Raw genomic sequence first — 17851 nt, 5'->3', positions numbered from 1 at the left:
TTGAAAGTTCTCCCCTCTGGTAACTAGACTGCTCAGCCTTTTAGACAGTCTTTATTTTAGAAAAACTAAAGTAACGTGTGTGGATAAGTAAGCTAGATGTTAGAGCAACCTCCTCTGTGTGCGTGCGTGTATTTGCAGTATGTGCATTGCCTATAGTTGCTTTGTTCTTGACTTCCTCCCTCACTGATCCTAAGTATGCATACACATATATTTCCCCTCTCCTTTTTACAAGACCCCTTTGCCCCATCCGAAGGTAGTGCAGAGGCTGCTCCTGAGCTGGACCTCTTTGCTATGAAGCCAACAGAGACTGCTGTTCCTGTAGTTACCCCTACAACTAGTGCAGCCACTCCAGTTCCTGCAACAACTCCTTCTCCAGCTGCTGCTGTTGCTGCTGCTGCTACTGCTACTACAGCTACTGCCACTACCACCACTACTGCCACCACTTCTGCTACCGCCACCACCTCCGCTCCTCCTGCTCTAGATATATTTGGTGGTAATTTTGTTTTTAACTCTTTGATTCTGGTGGATTGATCTGTCAGGAGTACCAAATGAACAATTCGTTGTTGCATGCGTGTTGTGTGCTAGGCTTTCAACGCAGAGAGCCTGTTAATTTCAAATATGATGTGCAAAATTGGAAACTTCTGTTTTCAGTCCTGCCTTTCAAAAATGAGTTAAAGATGTGTTGTGTTCTTGGCCTTAGATTTATTTGAGTCTGCTCCTGATGCACCTGCAGCACCTAAACCTGATGCTACTCCTAGCATAGATCTCTTTGGTACAGGTAAAGAGAGAATTCTTCTGATACTCTGCTGCTTTGAGGCTGTGTAATGGTGTAAGCAGATTTGAGTGATACTTACTTCTTGTTCTTTCTTTTATTCCTGGAAGATACATTTTCATCTCCACAACCTGCAGCTTCTCCTGTGCCTGAGAGTTCTCTCACTGGTGATCTTTTATCTGGTGAGTGCTTGTTTTCACAGGCCATTCCACAGACTTCCTGGGCTTGGATTTTTTTTCAAAAGTGTAAAAAAAAAAAAAATCAACTTACTACCAATTTACATCTTTAAACTGAAATATCAAGAAATATTAAGTTTTGGGTTTGCTGCTTTGGTCACAAGATGTGCACTTGCTGAAGATGCAAATCATGAAGTGGCTGACACTGAAGTTCAGCAAGTAAGTGATGTGGTTGTTGGGAGAGCAAATCCTCCTCTAAGCATAAGAAAATGCTTAATAAGCAACGTTTTCTTTCAAGTACTGTGGTTTTCAGTTGCTGTGTGAGAAATGTAACATTTTCTGTTTGCAGTTCTGGAGACTATTACCCGAATTTACCAAACATGTGGTACTAACTGTTGGAGCCCATATGGCTTTGAAATATTTAGCTATCACTGTTGCCTTGCTGATACTAAATATTATTTATCCTATGCTTACTGCAGTGGATGCATTTGCAGCCCCCTCTCCTCTACCCGCTGCCTCTCCAGCAAAGGTGGATTCTTCAGGTGTGATTGACCTATTTGGTGGTGGGTATTTTTGTTTCCTCACCACTTCAGAGTTGAATCACTTCATTTCAATTACCTTTGCGCTTGGCTAAAGCTGCGGGTTTCTCCTTCTCAACTTTTCTGTGTGGCCTTAGGGCTGGGCACGTCTGGTTCTTAAACTTGCACCATAACGAACTGCAAATAAGCTGTCCTGTGGTCTTTCTGTTGTCATGACACTTGCCATTCTGTTCCTGGTCAGTGCATGTGTGGCTCTTCCTCAGATGTCCAGTGAAATTCTGCTCTGTCCTTTTTCTTCGTTGCTAATCTCCATGGTCATGCTGTTTCCTCCCAGTTCCGTTTCTCAAAGCAGCTGAAGTTTTGAGGGTGGCTTATCTCAGACTGGGTATATCTGAATCACGGGATTTGACAAGGTGGAAATTAGGATGGGCACAACCAGCTCTAGGCATGTTGAAGAACAGAAGTGGTGCTTAGGAGCAGTGAATATCAAACATTAGTGAGATATTCCTCTAAGATTTCATGTGGTTTACTGGCTTCTGGCTGGAATTACTTCAAACTTTCAGCCAATGCATTCATCTCCAAGCCACAGCATTGAATGCTGTGATTTGTATCTGAGAAGAGGTCCAAATAAAGGAGATTTTTTCAAAATGCTGGTTTGTTGTACATCCTTTTTTCCACCTGAACTTTGCATCCATGGTACTGCTCTGCAATAAGGATGGCCAAGCAGTTTCATTTTCTTCTGATGTATGAAGTGGCTGTTTTGTCATCTTCTGATAAATGGTGAATTGATGTATTTAATATTGAATGCCTCACTTTTTCTTGATGCTTTCTGGAATTCCCTTTAGATGCTTTTGGAAGTAGTGCTCCTGAACCCCAGCCCACTACCCAGGCTGCTTCTAGTTCCTCAGCTTCTGCAGACCTACTTGCTGGTAATAAAGAACTTCTAAAACCTTGTTACTTTAGAGCAATACTAAGAAATGGTGATGAAAATCTTTTATGTTCTTTGGGTGTAGATAGTCAAATAAAATACTTATTCACAAGATTTCTTAGTACTTTAGATGTTTTAATTAAAACTAGAGTGACTTATAATGGAGGCAGTATACTGAAGTACAAGCTAACTTCCCAGATTATCTTCTTTCCATGTTCTTTGTTTTCTTACCTCCCACACAGCCTTATTTTTCTGTACTGTTCACTGAGTATGACTGTCTCCATAAAGTTTCTTTAGCTGTCTGTAGGAGTACTAAAGTTAAGCAATATTTCAGGATATGCTTCTTGTTCCTTACTGCTAATTAAACTTTGAGTTCATTCGATTTGGTTTCTTTAATTGGTTTGAGCACCTAAATGTTAGTAGCTTGAATGACTGACTTGGTAGCAGTCTTTCATTTAGCCAAGGAGACTGGGATGATGAGAACATGGTTTTCTGAGCACAAGAAATGATAGAGACCCTCTCCTTATACTGGGAGAGATGAGGTCTCTGCTAGTGCTGAATGTGGCATCACTGTCACACCCTATACAAGGCTGGATAACTGTATTTTTTTTAGTCTACACCCTACAGATAAGCAGCTTCAGCTGAATTCTTTGTGTACCATTCTCCAAAATTCATGCTGTACCATGTATTGTAGTGGCTACAGAGCTAAACAGCTGTGACTCGTCCCCCATCCCAGTTTGAAGTTTGTAGACAGCCAAATCCCAACACATGCACTTATGGTTTGAAGAAGTCTTGTCTTAAATTCGCCCATGTTTCTGAAAGGGGAATTTGTGTCATGATTTAAATTAATGCTACCCCAGCCAAAACTAGCACAATTTGTAGAGTTGGTGGGTAGGTTATGACTACATTTCAAGTACCTTCTCAAAGTGTGGACATTGTCTGGTTGTGCCACATGAAGGAAGAAGGTGTCTAGATAATAATAAGGCATACATCCATTCTTAATCAGCAAGCCAGATTCTTTAATTGGGACATCATGTGTAAATGCATGCTAACGCTTTAGCACAGACTGCTTCAGATTTTAAGGTGGAAGACTACTTTTTTTTTTTTTCATATTGCTTCAATAGGTCTTTGTATTAGTTTATAGATGGCTTAAGGCCATAGATCAAGTTTTAACTAATAGATTCTGGAACATGACAGGCTTTTGCAATTATATGTGCTATCAAGAGACTGGGTGCAAAAAGGTTGTTGGACAGAAGCTAATTCTGCTGATGCAAACATTCAAGTACAGAATATGTTGTTATGTGTAACTAAGCTTAAATGCAAGTAGGAATTGTGCTCCAGATGGCTTTAAACTTCAGCAATGTGCACTCTGAATCTGATGAGTTGCATTAAATCAAAACCTAAATTATAAAAGGGGTGTTCTAAGTTTAAATACTCAAGCAGAACTGGAACAATTGGGGTGAATTTTTAAAAACTTGTTTTATTTATGTTTTGAAGATACTTTCCAAAGGGCTTCAAGTAGATTTGATTTTATTTTTTGGCAGACAGAGGGGGTCTATAAACATTGCAGCATATTGCTAAGCATTTGTTCACTCTAGATAATGGCAGATGTATAGCCTGCAGTGTAATCCAGTTTTAAATTTAAGAGTGTCTGGAGTTCACATCGTGGCTGAAGGCTTGTCCTTCATGGTTTATGAGTGTTTGGTTGTACTAAGTGTTTATATGCATAATGTTATGAGTATACTTACTATTCATAATTGCCTTATGTGTTCTGCTGTCAGATGAGTTCCTGCCCCTTCTTGGCTTGCATAGGAAATTTGGAAGAAATATTTTTCTACTCTAAGCCTTTCAGCAGACAAAACCAGAACTGTATTGATAAATAAAACAGTCTAGACATTTTCCCTTCTAGATCTTTCTATGCAATTAAACTGTGTGCTAGTATGTTCTGGCATGTATACAAATAACATGTTCTGATATGAAATCTTAGTTGACTGTGTAAAAGCAACCTCAAAATCAGGCAGCTGGGGAGGTCCAGACAAAGCATCTAACACAGTTGCTGCTGTTTCTGCAGGCTTTTCTGAGGTCTTGTGCAGAAGGTAGACAACTAGGAACTTGGTTCATTAAACAATTTTTATGGCTTCTGTGCCTGGTATTTCTCTTAAATTGTGCAAGACGAAAAGCCATCAAATTAAGACCAGTCATCACAAATCTTCACCAGAAGCTGGGCAGTCTCTCTTCTGTAGCTGGAAAAACAGACACTTTATGGACCTTTGCAAAAGCTTACAGAACTTTCTAAACAGTACCTTATTAATGGTTATTAGCTCATACCTTTCTGCCAGGCTCCTTGTTCTCACTCAGGAAGTGGAAAGACAGGCTCTTTAGATGGCTCCTGTGCTTTAGGAATTGCTGCAGTGAACTGCCTTTGTTAGACCTGGATCTGGTCAACCTTCTTCTGGTCTGGTTCTGTGGAGATTAGTACTTTTGTGCAGATAGTTTAATGCACAGAGCTTCGCCTTGGGCAAGTGGGCAGGTGATGATCTAGTGTTTTAGCGGGTGTCTGCTGCAGACCAGCTCCTCAAGAAGAGGCAAGTAGGGGAAGCCTCTTTTAGGCAGCTGGAAAAAGCATCACTATCACAAGCTTTGGCACTAGGGCAAATAGTATGTGCTGGAAGGGAGATGGGGAATGCAGCTGGGCATGGGCAGTCTGGAATGTATTAGAGAATCTCTTGGTGTGGAGCATCAAGCACCATCAGAGCGAGTTTAGTGGAGAGCCACAGAGATGGTGACTTGTGCATATGATATATGCAGAGAGGCTGAACTGGGCTCATTCTGCCTTGAGAAGGCCAAAGATGCTTATAGATGTCTAAACTCACAGGAGCGTGCAGAGGAGGTTCTTCTTGGAGGTGCACAAAGATAGTAGAAAAAGGAAATATGTGTGGGAAACTCATTAAATACTGTAATGGTTTGATATGACAACAGGCCACCCAGAGAGCCAGTAAGAGCTCCTCTTGGAGGTGCTGAGGCAAATATCTGGGCAACTTGATTTGATTAGACTGACTTTAAACAGGATGTGTGGCTGGCTGACCTCCAGAGTTCCCTTCCAACCTACATTCTTCCATGACAAACTGATGTCAAGAACAGACTGTGGAGAGATGAGGGCAGATCTCTGATACCAGTGTGTTTTTCCATATTCAGGGTTAGCTACTGTGGGCATGAGACTTGCTGTGGGCTAGGATTTGGGTTATGAGGGCCTCTTGGTTCCATTATACTGAAGTAAGCCTAACAAATATAGGGAAGCTCACACAAGCTGCTGAAATGTTCTTTATTTTGAAATGGTCTGGTAAGAATTGTCTTTATCATTCCACTCTCTGTAGACTGAGGTTTTGGTAAGCACAGTCTAACAAGGCTGACTCTAATGTCCTCACCTCTCTTATGTGTTTTTTAAAGGCTTTGGAGGTTCCTTTATTGCTCCCTCTCCATCACCATCCCCAGTCACTCCAGCTCAACCTGGATTACTACAGCCTAACTTTGATGCAGCTTTTGGGACAACAGCTCCAACAACTGGCAGTTCATTTGATGCATCAGGTGAGCTACAGGGTTTCTTCCTATGAATTTTCTAATATGTTTTGTGTGATAGATGAGTTAATGACACCATATTTAGGCTCTGAGTACAAGTAATATCAGTGACCTCCTTTTTCTTTCTTCACTGGAAGAACCTCAGGGTGGTGATAAGGCTGGTGTGTGCCCAAGAGCTCTCTGTACCCATTTTCTATTCTACCATGTCAGTAAAAGACAAACTAGTGTATACATCATCCTTGCATGTGCTTGATAGCGTGAATCAGGAATTACACAAACAAGGAAAAACTCTACTCTGTAAATCAAGTATACAGGCAGGTCATGTTGCCACTGCTTCTGATGGTGCTCTGGAGCCTGCATGGCACCTTAGGGTACACACAACAGAAACTGACCTAGAGTTCTTTGCCTGACTATAAGCTTAAACTTTTATCACTGCTATCATTTTGTTTGCATCTCTTCCATTCTATATTTTTCATGCTGGGTCCTTGCTACAAACTTAAAATTGGTGAGTTCTACAACCGTACAAGAAAAAAAAGATGGAAATAATACTGCTGCTTGGTTATTTGGTTGCTTGCCAGTGCACATGCTACCCCTCCGTGTTGACTTAACATTAGCATGTACCTCAAATACAGATCAGAAGATAGAACTCAGGCATGAGATGTACCAAGCAGTTTGACTTCAAGGGATCTAAAAAATGAACTTCTGACTTAGATGACTGGACTAAGGAGAATAGCACTGTCTGTGTGGTTGGTTCTGGTTCCTTCTGATCTCATAAGATGTTAGTAGGTTTTCCCGATTCCCTGCTGCTTGCAAGTGAATAGTAACATCTTGAGACTGCCAATCCTATTGCTGTGAGATGTCAAGGTATAAGATTGCCTTTGCCACAGTAATTCTGACTGGTGTTTGCAGCAAGATGTTCATTTTAAAAACCTTTAAATGAATATCTCCTGACAAATGTGTGTGTATCTGACATCTCTGTAAGGATGGTTGTAAGAAAAATAGTGTCATGTGGAAGTGGTGCTGTATCTATGTAGATTCAATGCTCCAATTAAATCCTTTTTAGGCATGTCTTCTCATATTAGTTTTCATTGGTATAGTTTTTTGAGGATTACTGTACATTCAATGTCTAGTAAAATGACATGCATGCCCTTGTTGGCATTACTTTTAATGTCAAATGGTGTTTCGGTAAGACTTGTGCTGTGGTTGTCTGTGCTGTATTCGTTGAGCAACAGCAGACTAACAGGCAGTGCATTTTTGATCACAGCTGCTGTTCTAACTCACTTTCCTTTCACTTCCAGTGTTTGATGGCTTAGGTGATCTTCTTATGCCAACTATGGTTCCTTCTGGTCAACCTGTAGCACCTGCAGCCGCAGCAACAGTCCCTGCTGCAGCAGCAAGCAAAGGCCTTGGGAGTGATCTTGATTCGTCTCTTGCAAACTTAGTAGGCAGTAAGTGACAAATTTTGGTTTTAAGTGGTGTGGCATGCATGTTGCTTTTCCATGGGGCAAATACCTATTTTAGCTTGCTTCAGTATCCTCCTGTACTGCTGTGGAAACTGGGGAAGCTATCAGCAGGAATAAGGCTTGGTTCAGATAGCTTTTACACTTAGTCTGGATTTATCCTTCTTGGAGCCCAGGATCTGGGTCAAATAATGGCATTTGTTTGGTAGGTATGATTTGTAATGTTTGATCATCTAGCTGCATTTCAGAGGCACATCAGACTCTTAATGGATGTGCCCCTCTGTAATAGATGGAAAGGTGAAAATTGTCCAAAGTGTCTGATGGCGGTTTAAGCAGCAAAGCTGGCGGGTGCAAATAGCTGACTTCATGTTTAATGAGAGAAAGATTAGCAGTGAGGTGATGAGTGCACTCAAGAACAGGCCTTCTCCTGAGGCAGAGAACATACCAAACATGTTCTTAAAATGCTAAACTTAAACATGTACTTCCCTGTAGCAGGAAAAGAGGCTAGAGCCTTTGCAATTAGAGATCAGTAGACACAACTCCCCCAAAAAACCTAACAGAAGCCCACCTAGCCTAAGGTGTAATCCTGCTGAAGTTGTATAAAATGAATACTCCCTTAATATATGTAAACACACCACAACAAAGATGTAACTGATCTTATGATGCAGACATGGCTGTTAGGTGTGGAGGAAAATACTGTGCTTGGGAGTCAGCAAGACTCTTAATCCCTGAAACGTCTTCTGTAGGTCATCTGCTATATCCAAGTTTGGAGGAGAAAATAAAACAGCAATTTATGAATTACAGGACTTATAATGGTCCTGTGAGAAGAGTACTCTTTAAAATTTAACTTGAGACTTCTTCCAAAGGGTAATTAAAGAAATTATTTGGAGTTTCCATGTGTGACCAAGCAGATAAAACAGTGGCAAACTTAAAAACTTACAGGCAATGTCCACTTTTATGTGTATGTAGAATACAGCTTTTTATTTCTGTATGTGTAATGAGGAACAGAAACTAGTGTTACCAGTCATGGTAAAGAGTTTGGTGCTCTTAAATAACTTGGAATTTTGTGGGCCTAAATATAATTACTTTTGTTTGCTATTGAAGCAAAAATTACTTTCTCAAGTGCAAGACATCTGCAGGGTTTCTCAGATGTTTGTTCTGAAGAATAGGTAGATGTGGCCAGTCCTCTGATGCTGTCTAAATGAAGACAGCCAAAACTTTTTTGCTCTTGATAGGCCCCAATGCAGTGAAATGTAAGCTGTTGCTTTGACAGGTTTCAATTTTCTAAATGTGTGCTTTCTTTTTTATTTCCTTTTTTTCTTACAATTTTCAGATCTTGGAATTTCTGGTACTACTTCTAAAAAGTAAGTTCAACATTGCTTAAAGATAAAAGGAAGTTTTCTACTCTGATGTCAAGCACTACATCTATTTTAGTGTTTATTAAATAGCAATAAATTGGTTATATGCTCTGACCTTCCAGTCCAGCAAAATTCTGAAGAAAGTATTCTATTCTGTACAGGTTCACTGAATAATTAAGGTTCCGTGTTCCTGATATAGCTTATAAAATTTTCTTGAATCTGAGTGTTAGAAATATTTTTTTCCTGTAAATTACTGCCTACATGTTGGATAGCTGATTTCCAAACAGTTTATAATGAGCTAATAGTCCAGATAATATTTATTTGTATAGCTCCCCTCAGTAATCTTTGCTAAGACGTAATAGTTGTGTTATATTTTTACAGATGCTGGATGTAATTATTGTGTAGGCATTGAAATACTTCCAAAATAGAAGAGAGGTTCATTCCATGCAGTGATAAGCTTCTTTTTGCAAAAAGAAATACCTACATCTTGTGTTTATCTTTTTATCTTCCTAATCTAACTGCTTCCTTGTACCCTGAGCCTTCCTTTGTATGCAAGACTTCAAAATGTTTTGTGCCTCTGTGGAGATGATAGGAGGGATGTGTACAAACGCATCATGAGGTTTAGCCCCAAAATGTATCTTCCTTCAATCTACTTTGTCCAAGTGGTGTATTTTATTCTGGGTAGAGCAGCCTGTAACAAAACCTGGTTTTTCGACAGCCCTTTTATTCTATGAATGATTTGTTTCTCTTGTATCTATCAACTTTTTGCAGAACTGAATGCTTTCCTTCTTCAGCTGTCTGAGCAAGATTTTCAGCACTGAAATGGCCTTTCAAAGACACCTAGCAGGCAGCTCCCCTGCCTGGCCCCAGTAGAATAGGCAGTAGCAGTCCCTCTTCCTACTTTGCAAGGGTATATGTGATATGTTACCTTCAGTCAATACTAAGTAATCTCTAAATATCTTTAATTCTCACCACAAAGGCTATAACCATGTAACTGACTTCAGCTTAGAGTGTTCTGGTCTCTACTGCTAACAACCCTTGAAACTGAGTGTCACTAAAAGTGTATATATCTTTCTGTTAATAACTGCATACACCATAAGCTAATGTAGCTGCACGTCTAATGCTAATGTATGCTGTAACTGGTTTTCATTTTCACTGTGGAAGTATGCAAATAATAGCCTGCCTCTCTCCCTCTCTGTTAGGGGAGACCTGCAGTGGAATGCTGGAGAGAAAAAGTTAACAGGAGGAGCAAACTGGCAGCCCAAAGTAGCACCTGCAACATGGTCAACTGGTGGTGTCCCAGGTGGTCCTTTGGTAGGTGGTTAATCCATAGACAGCACTGGTACTGCACTTCCAACATTTGACCAGGCTGTGCAAGCATACTTGTAGGGACTGCTCCAGTCTTCTGAGGCTAAAGAGTTTGCTTCTGTGTAAATGATATGAGTATTTCAAGCCACATTTTCTGAGAACAGATTTACAGCTGGTATAAATAAATCATTGAGTAGTAAATGAAAAATACACTAGCTTGTGTACCAAGGTATTGCTCTACCTGAACATTTAATACCTGTGGGCATTTCCAAGTGTGTGATTAGCCATGTAGATCTGGCCAGGATCAGGCCCAGGTCAAGTGGCTGAAATAAAACACTATTGATCCAAAGCTGATATACTATAAGGAGAGAAAATATATAGGTTTTCCTCAAGTTTTACTGAATGAAGTAGATCAAAAGACTACACAGTATTCATACTGATCAGGTACCTGATGGTAGATCAGGAGTGGGTAGCTTATTTAGCAGGGTAAAGCAGTTGGAAAAGGTAAGATTACCCTGTAAATAGTATCAGAAGGCACTAATTTTGAGAGAAGAGGGTCAAATTGAGCTAAAAATCTAAACTTGGAACAAGAGCAACTTGATAATGAGAGAGCTACAAAAGTATTCCAAAGAGGAGTAGTACCTCATCTCATCAAATGTCTTACAAGGCTCAAAACAGCCTCCATTTGAATGAAGTTGGGTAGGCAGGAAAGAAGAACTCTGAAGGGGGACCATGACCAGTTTGTTTCCTTGCTGCCACAGTCAGATGTTAACATGGCTCTGAGCATGTTTCATAAGGTTATGGAAGATACAAGAATTCTCTGTACTTCACTTAGTATGTTAGTTGTAACATCAACTTTTTTTCTTAATAGAAAGGCTGGGCAATACTGTACAGTGTAAGTGAAATTTTTTTTTTTACCTCTTACTGCACTTACTAAACATGAAGATACTAACAGCACCTCACCTGCACTACAGTTACTACTGCTGGCTTTAAAACTAGCAAGAAGCTTCTAACATGGCTCCTCTTGGTCTGTGTGTCCAGCAGACAATTCTCAACCCGTGGGTTGAATGTGGCGGTAGTGATTAACCATTTCTGTGCTGTAAGCTTGAAAATTATATCTTTACTGCTTTACTTGGATATGAACTACCTGATGACTTGTACTGCCTGAAATGTTGAGTTTCTGCAGCATCAGTCTGATCTTGTAGTGATTTTACCATCTGAGAAGTAACTGGTCTTTCTGGGAATCTGGGTAGTTTTGATAGCATTTCATGAAACGTGTGTTGTATATATTTCTTCAGAATCATGCACTGGTACTTTTTGAAACCAAAGAAATCCAGGTCTGCAGGCAAAATAAATATTAATGAAAAAATGAAGCTTTTATTCGTGTCACTGTTGAACCGCTTAAGTTTTGGTAATTTCTTTCATTCCTTGTGAACTTTCAATTCCAGGATTAAAATCAGCAGAATTACATCAAACCCCATTCCCTCGAGTGACCTTGTGCTTAGAGGCAAGAGCAGATTCAGTTTGTGGGGCCATTTTCCTGGCATCTGCCTAACTGGATGTTGAGCTACAATGTATTCCTGTAAAAGCAGTTGGATCACTGCATCTGATGTCATTAACCTGTGTGGTTTAGTGTCTTGCTTTACATACCTGAGTGTCCAGATCTTGGTTTTAGTTTGGAGACTCTGGTAGCACAGAATAGTTTTTAATTGAAATGCTTCCCAGTAAACTTTCAGGCTGGAATAGAATTCATAAATTCTTAGCCAGAAAATGTAGTGGTTTGGATAAATGAGTCTGGGACAGGTTATCTTAACTCGTCTCCAGCTTCCTAAGAGACTGGCATGTTTTAGTCTGGAAGCAAGGATCAACCAAGGGCACTAAAATGCAGAATTCACAGAAGTGGACTATACAGTTCCAACCTATCTCCAGAGATGAAATTCTCCTTTGAATTGTAAATGCTAGCTGCTCTCCAAGAGTTGTGGGATGTAACTGACTCAAGGTAGGTGGTAAGGATGTGGAGGCACAGCACACATAGCTCCTGTAACAGCTTGAGAAATTGTGCCAGTATGCTTAGGCCATACAAGAGCAGTAATGAAATCCTACTGCCATTTTTACATCCCTTCCTTGAATACTTTCTGCCTGTCCTCAGAGTTGTTAACAATTTGGATTGTATATATCTGTGAAAAGGAAAGGTTTAGATGCCTTCAAGGCTATAAGGACATAGTGCCTGGGAAGTTACAGAGAAGGGAGCCAAAAGGGGTGATGTGTAGGCTGTGCTAGGTAAGTGAGGTGGGGTGGCCTTTTTAAAGGTGCTCTTGTGCTGTTATATCCAGTCAGACTACTAAAGTAACAATTCTCTCTTCCTGAATTGTAGTGGAAGGTAACCTTTTTTTTGCCTTTTATTATTTGAATGAAAATCGTAACAAATCAAACATATGAATGAAAATCATAGCAAGATAAACTAAACTGTCCTTAGTAAAGTATGTAATGGTTCTGATTGCGGTTTAAGTGTGTGAACTTATCCTTTAACTTCAATGAATCTTGGTGCATAATTATTTTTTTCTTCGCTGTAAACTAATTATAGCAGCTATTTCCTTTAGCTTTACAATCTGCGTAAGCTTTTACCAAAATACAGTGCTACAATTAATGCCATAGTGTGTTAGCTATTGTGAAATTGGGATGTTTTCCTACACTATGTAGGACGAGAAGGAAACAATGTGTTTTCTTGGGCCTGTTTTGAGTTGTAGTCAGTAAATGGACTCTGTTCATGAAGAGAATGGAGTCTGTCACCATTTCTTTCTTATGAAGAAACAAGCTGAGCATAAGGACTCATTCAGCTCTCTCATTCTTTGAAGCATTGTGGTTTTGAGGCTGCATATGTGCTGCATAACAGTCCTACTTTACAGAACAGCTTTAAGAATTCTGGAGATTCTGTGTGGTTTCCAGATGGTTGCTGTTAGATTTTTGCTTCTTTTTTTGCTTTTTTTTTGCCTTTTTTTTTTATTTTAGGCAGGAGCTGTGCCTCCAGCAAGTGCTGTTCCTGCAGCAGGAGGTACTCCACCTGTCCCACAGCCAGGAGCAGCATTTGGGATGGTGAGTCTCTTTTGCTACGCTGCCCTCCTTCCCCCACACAGACCCTGCTGACTCGGTGTTGGTTTGCAGCCCCCAGCAGGTGCCGGGGTGCCCATGATGCCCCAGCAGCCGGTGATGTACGGGCAGCCGATGATGAGGCCCCCCTTTGGAGCCGCCGCTGGCCCTGGGGTGCAGGTGAGCATCACTGCTACACCAATGCTTCATTGCTCTCCTTGTCTCTAGAAAGTATTTTGTGTACATTATCTCTTCTCAACTCTAGCTCTGGGTCTGTAAATGAGGTGTTGTCAAGGATCAGCTGCCTGCCTTGCAGCAAATCACATGAACCATCTGGATTTTTTTCTCAGTTGCCCTGTGTGAGACCAATGGAACAGGTTTGAAAAGTCTCCCACAGCTAACTACATCCAAGATCTGGTTTTGGAGGATATTTGAATAAAGCTCCAAGTGGAACTCTCAGGCTCTGCTATTCTGTTCACAGCCTACCAAAATTTACTATAGCTACACTCAGCAGGTGATGCAGCATAAGCTGTAACACCTGTCCCAGGCTATTACTTCAAATAGAGTTTGATTTTGTAATACTGCTGAAAAGAAAAAACCTTTCCAGAGGAGATGCAGCAAATTATTTAGCTGTCATATTTTTCTTTTTGTGAGTCAGAAGTCCATCTTGCCTTTCAAGTAAGGAGGGAGATGGAAGCTGATGCTGCAGCTGTGAAATCTCACTGGTAACCCTGGAAACGAGGCTACCCTTGTTTTGCAAATACTAAGCAATCAACATATAGCAAACCACAATTTTTATGTAGGGAACTACATTCCCAATGAAGCTTGTCACGGTTTTCTGTGTAAAAATAGAACTGGAAACTGCTCTAAGTAAGAATATACTTAGTCTTGCTTTTCCTCCCACTTTAAACTATCTCTGCACTTACCAAGAATATTATGATAGGACACAGAAATTTTTTTCTGAAAGAGTGGTTATCAAGGTGCCAGGGCTATATATAAAATACCTCTTGTGCCCTGAGTTGAGGTAGGAATAGGGAGGAGTAAGGACAGAGTGGGAGAATCATTTGACCACTATTGTCAGAAGTTTTGCATGGAACTTCAAAACTGATGTTTTCTATGGAATGACCATTTTTATACCTATCAAAGGAGGAACCTAGTATGATCTAGTAATATTTCCAGTTTGTTTTGGACTCTTGTTTACATTACCAATGCCAAATAATTTGTACTTAACTGCTAGTAACAGGGATTTCAGTTGTACCCTGCAGGATGCACTCTGCTTGCTCTGAACCCTGGTTTTTAACATCTAACAATTGCCTCTTCTGTCTGGGTTGAAGATTCTAACATTCTGTTTTACAGGGAGGGAGTGATCTCAAGCTATGCTAATTAGGATCTGCAATGCCTATAGCCCTAGCCACTAAACCTGCCAAACATTGTTAACCCTGTAGTAAGGATGGAATCCAACAATGCTTGAGCAAAACGACTGAACTTTCAGACAAATGAGAACTTTTTATGCTTGCAATGTATGTGCTTGTGTGAGAACTGCCTGTGTCTATCTAATGCTTGTGTATTCTTGTCTGCTTTGTTTTTTTCCTGCCTTCCTGGCTGGCCGTCTGTCAGCTTTCTCCAAGCCCAACTCCTGCTACTCAGAGCCCCAAGAAACCTCCAACCAAGGACCCATTAGCGGATCTTAACATCAAGGATTTCTTGTAAACGATAAGGTATTCTGTGGCTGCCTGCTTGAGCATGTCACACTCTGGTACATGTCTGGCACACAGATGTTGTTTAGGTTGAATGTGACAGATAGAATCGCAGCTGCAGAGCTAGAAACATGCACTATAACAAAAAACCAAATTCTCTGTCCACATTCTTAACTTTAGCTTGAAATCTTGACTCACAGAAAATTTTTTCTGACAGTTGCTTTTGGCAAAAAAAAAAAAAGTATCTTCAATGCATAACTTCTGTTTTTTCCTTGTTTGCATTCTGTCCAAGCATTCATGTTTGGGTATTTTCTTGAAGTTATTACTGAAACACATAGAATGATAGCACGGTACAAATACTGGGGGGTTCATGGTGCCAAAGAGGCTTGTTCCAGTCTTGTGGGTGTTGAAACAGATTTGGTATCGTAGGTGTGAAAGTGTCAAAAGGGGAAAAACCTACATATTCTTGTCATCAAGGGAAAGTTGCTTGCAGCTCTTTACTGCTGCCAGCTAATGTTCTACCCTGCCATACAATTTTTCAAAGCACTACTTTTCTGAATGCTAAGGCCATGAGGTCCCGAGCAGTGCTGTGTAGAGTAACAATGGGGAAGAAGAGAGGAGTAAATGCAAAGAAAAATGGAGAAGAAAAAAAAACAAACAGTACTGCATAATGGAAAGAAAGAAAGGCTAAAACATTATTCTGATGGTTCTGGAGAGCCAAGTAGGAATATAAAATTGAATTAAACACTTAAGCCAATTAAAAAATAATAATGCAGAAATAAGGTATGCATTTTAAGGTGAGGAGAGGATAATCAATACATATCTTTAAAGACTTCTTCATGAGTCACTTTTCTTCCTTCCTAGAGCTTAATTCTAAAATTTGTTTGAGCCCACTCTGCATTGGAGCTGGTAGCAGTGATTCAGGCTGCTCTTAGCAGGCATCTCCCAGTCCCACTTCACTCTTCTCCAAATTCCAGCCCCAGAGAGGTGTACCTGGCACTTGGCAGAGAGCCAGGAGTGGAGATACACCACTGCTGGGACTCACTGCTTTCAACTTGTATTTATAATAGAGAGATTCATAACTGGCTGTGGGAAGACTGCTACTTCACTAGAATCTGATGGTAAATCCTTTGAGGTGTGAAGAGATGACAGATTTCGTGCTCTTTGTGGAACAGGCTTTGCTAACTCATTATATCAGTTTTCACCTAATACTTTTCTGTATTCACAGCTGCGTTTTTTCTGACTGGATGCTAAAAACGTGAGTTTGGAGACTACAAATGGATGCTCAGAGTTTCTCAGTGAGCCACCAGTACCAAACCCAGTGCTTACTCAGACTTTCTCTTCCTCCTGAAACGTGTAGCACAGCTGTGAAAGTGAACATTAGGAATGTGTACTACCTTAGCTGTTATCCCTACTCTCTCGAAATTTGTGTACTTGGGTTATTTGTGTTTTACAATTTAAACAATGGATGTATGTTTCTGATGCCTTCTAGTGCTTTTCTGAACCTATCCCACAGGGGCAGATTATGCAGCTGTTGTTTGGTGAGCCATTTGGAGCAATGTCTGTGGTTTTTGAAGGTTTCAATGTATATAACTTTTTGAGGACACCCAAAGTTTCCCTAGGACTCAATTTCTCCTTTATCTGTTACAAAACATAGTGTGATAATACCAGATAGTAAAGAAAATACTTACAAAATTGTGCAGAATACTTTTTTTTTTCCAGTCACAGGAATCTCAATTGTCGTGAAAAAATGTTTTATTTTTGTGGCACTGTATATGTTAAAATAATTTAAAGTAATATAAAGGAAAACTTCCATAACAAATACTTTTTCAATGATTTACCAAGAATGAAAAACCATATCTGAAAGAATACCATATTTATTGCTGTTTTTATTTTTAAATCTGTTTTAATTATTTAAGTTTTTGCATTTATAATTGGCATATTTATGAGTTCTTGCTAAACGCACTGAAAATAAGTAAAGGGTCAGTTTCTCTCCATGTAGTTGGGAAAGAGCAACCATAGTTGTGCTGGCATGAAGGGATTTCAAACACGAGAGCACTTTTTGGTATATCTGTAGTCAAAACATTACAAGTGATGTTACTCATCTCTGTTCAGTTCTTCCTACATCTCTTAATTTAGTGCTGACCTGTGTATGCCCTAGGATAGTGTTTTCTCATTGCCCCTAATGCGCTGTGAGTAGCTTTTGTACTATTGGTGATTAGATTTAATTCTGATCCAGAGATCCATGCCCTTTACTGTACATACTGTGTTCCTTTAATTTTTATTTGTTCTCATACTGTTTCTGCTGATGGCTTGGTGTAAGATCTTGACTCTTCAATGAGGTCACTGTTGATCAGTGTTACAAGTGGCTTGGCAGTTCTCTGTAAAAGCATATTGGGTTGGAAAGATATTCACCTAAAGTCTTTCAAATGAACTATTTAATCAATGTATGGTACCATTAAAAGTGGTTGTATCTGAATTTGCTGTGGGGATAACATACACTGTAATGGGAAAGTTCTATAAAAAGTTAATTTCAAAATGGCTTTTCTTTGTATTTCAGTTTAAAAAAATCCCAAACAAAAAAAACCCCAAAAAACAAAAAACCCCAGTGCATGTGTGCCCTCTGAGATGCAATAAACACCTTGATCAAAGTAAATATCTTGTTGCCAGTTTCATACTCATTAAGATGTTGAGCACAATAATATATACTCTGAGAGGGGAAAAATGTGTTTAGGTCCTGACACTGATTGATGAGCCTGCTGCATATGGGAATGATTTTTATAGAATCATTAGATTGGAAAAGATATCTAAGATCATACAGTCCAACTGTTAACCTAACACTGCCACCTGCACCACCCATCCATGTCCCTAAGTGCCACATCAACAGCTTTCTGCACTCTGGTCATTGGACCAATTTTGCAACCCATTAATTACCAAGTGTGTGATAATT

General features: G+C 39.9%; 1 protein-coding gene across 7 annotated transcripts in view; it reads left to right on the top strand.

Annotated features, from left to right (window-relative positions):
* The window catches only part of SNAP91 (synaptosome associated protein 91), a 64092-nt gene extending 46535 nt beyond the window's left edge, over window positions 1-17557 (top strand). For 3 of the 7 annotated variants that reach the window (XM_064412555.1, XM_064412560.1, XM_064412553.1), the window contains 13 exons: window positions 233-493; window positions 701-778; window positions 883-954; window positions 1428-1511; window positions 2333-2416; window positions 5863-6000; window positions 7290-7439; window positions 8785-8815; window positions 10012-10123; window positions 13127-13210; window positions 13280-13384; window positions 14822-14922; window positions 16130-17557. In XM_064412555.1, the coding sequence (XP_064268625.1) occupies window positions 233-493; window positions 701-778; window positions 883-954; window positions 1428-1511; window positions 2333-2416; window positions 5863-6000; window positions 7290-7439; window positions 8785-8815; window positions 10012-10123; window positions 13127-13210; window positions 13280-13384; window positions 14822-14914 (1292 nt within the window). In that variant the 3' untranslated portion in view covers window positions 14915-14922; window positions 16130-17557. The remainder of the gene's footprint in view (window positions 1-232; window positions 494-700; window positions 779-882; window positions 955-1427; window positions 1512-2332; window positions 2417-5862; window positions 6001-7289; window positions 7440-8784; window positions 8816-10011; window positions 10124-13126; window positions 13211-13279; window positions 13385-14821; window positions 14923-16129) is intronic. The other 4 variants (XM_064412557.1, XM_064412556.1, XM_064412559.1 and 1 more) reach the window with 4 other exon arrangements.
* Window positions 17558-17851: the final 294 nt, after the last annotated feature.

This window comes from Passer domesticus, chromosome 3, assembly GCF_036417665.1.
Source record: "Passer domesticus isolate bPasDom1 chromosome 3, bPasDom1.hap1, whole genome shotgun sequence".
NCBI classification, from domain to species: domain Eukaryota; kingdom Metazoa; phylum Chordata; class Aves; order Passeriformes; family Passeridae; genus Passer; species Passer domesticus.
The sequence above is the reverse complement of the archived record's forward strand: the minus strand, read 5'-3'. Positions and strand labels throughout refer to the sequence as shown.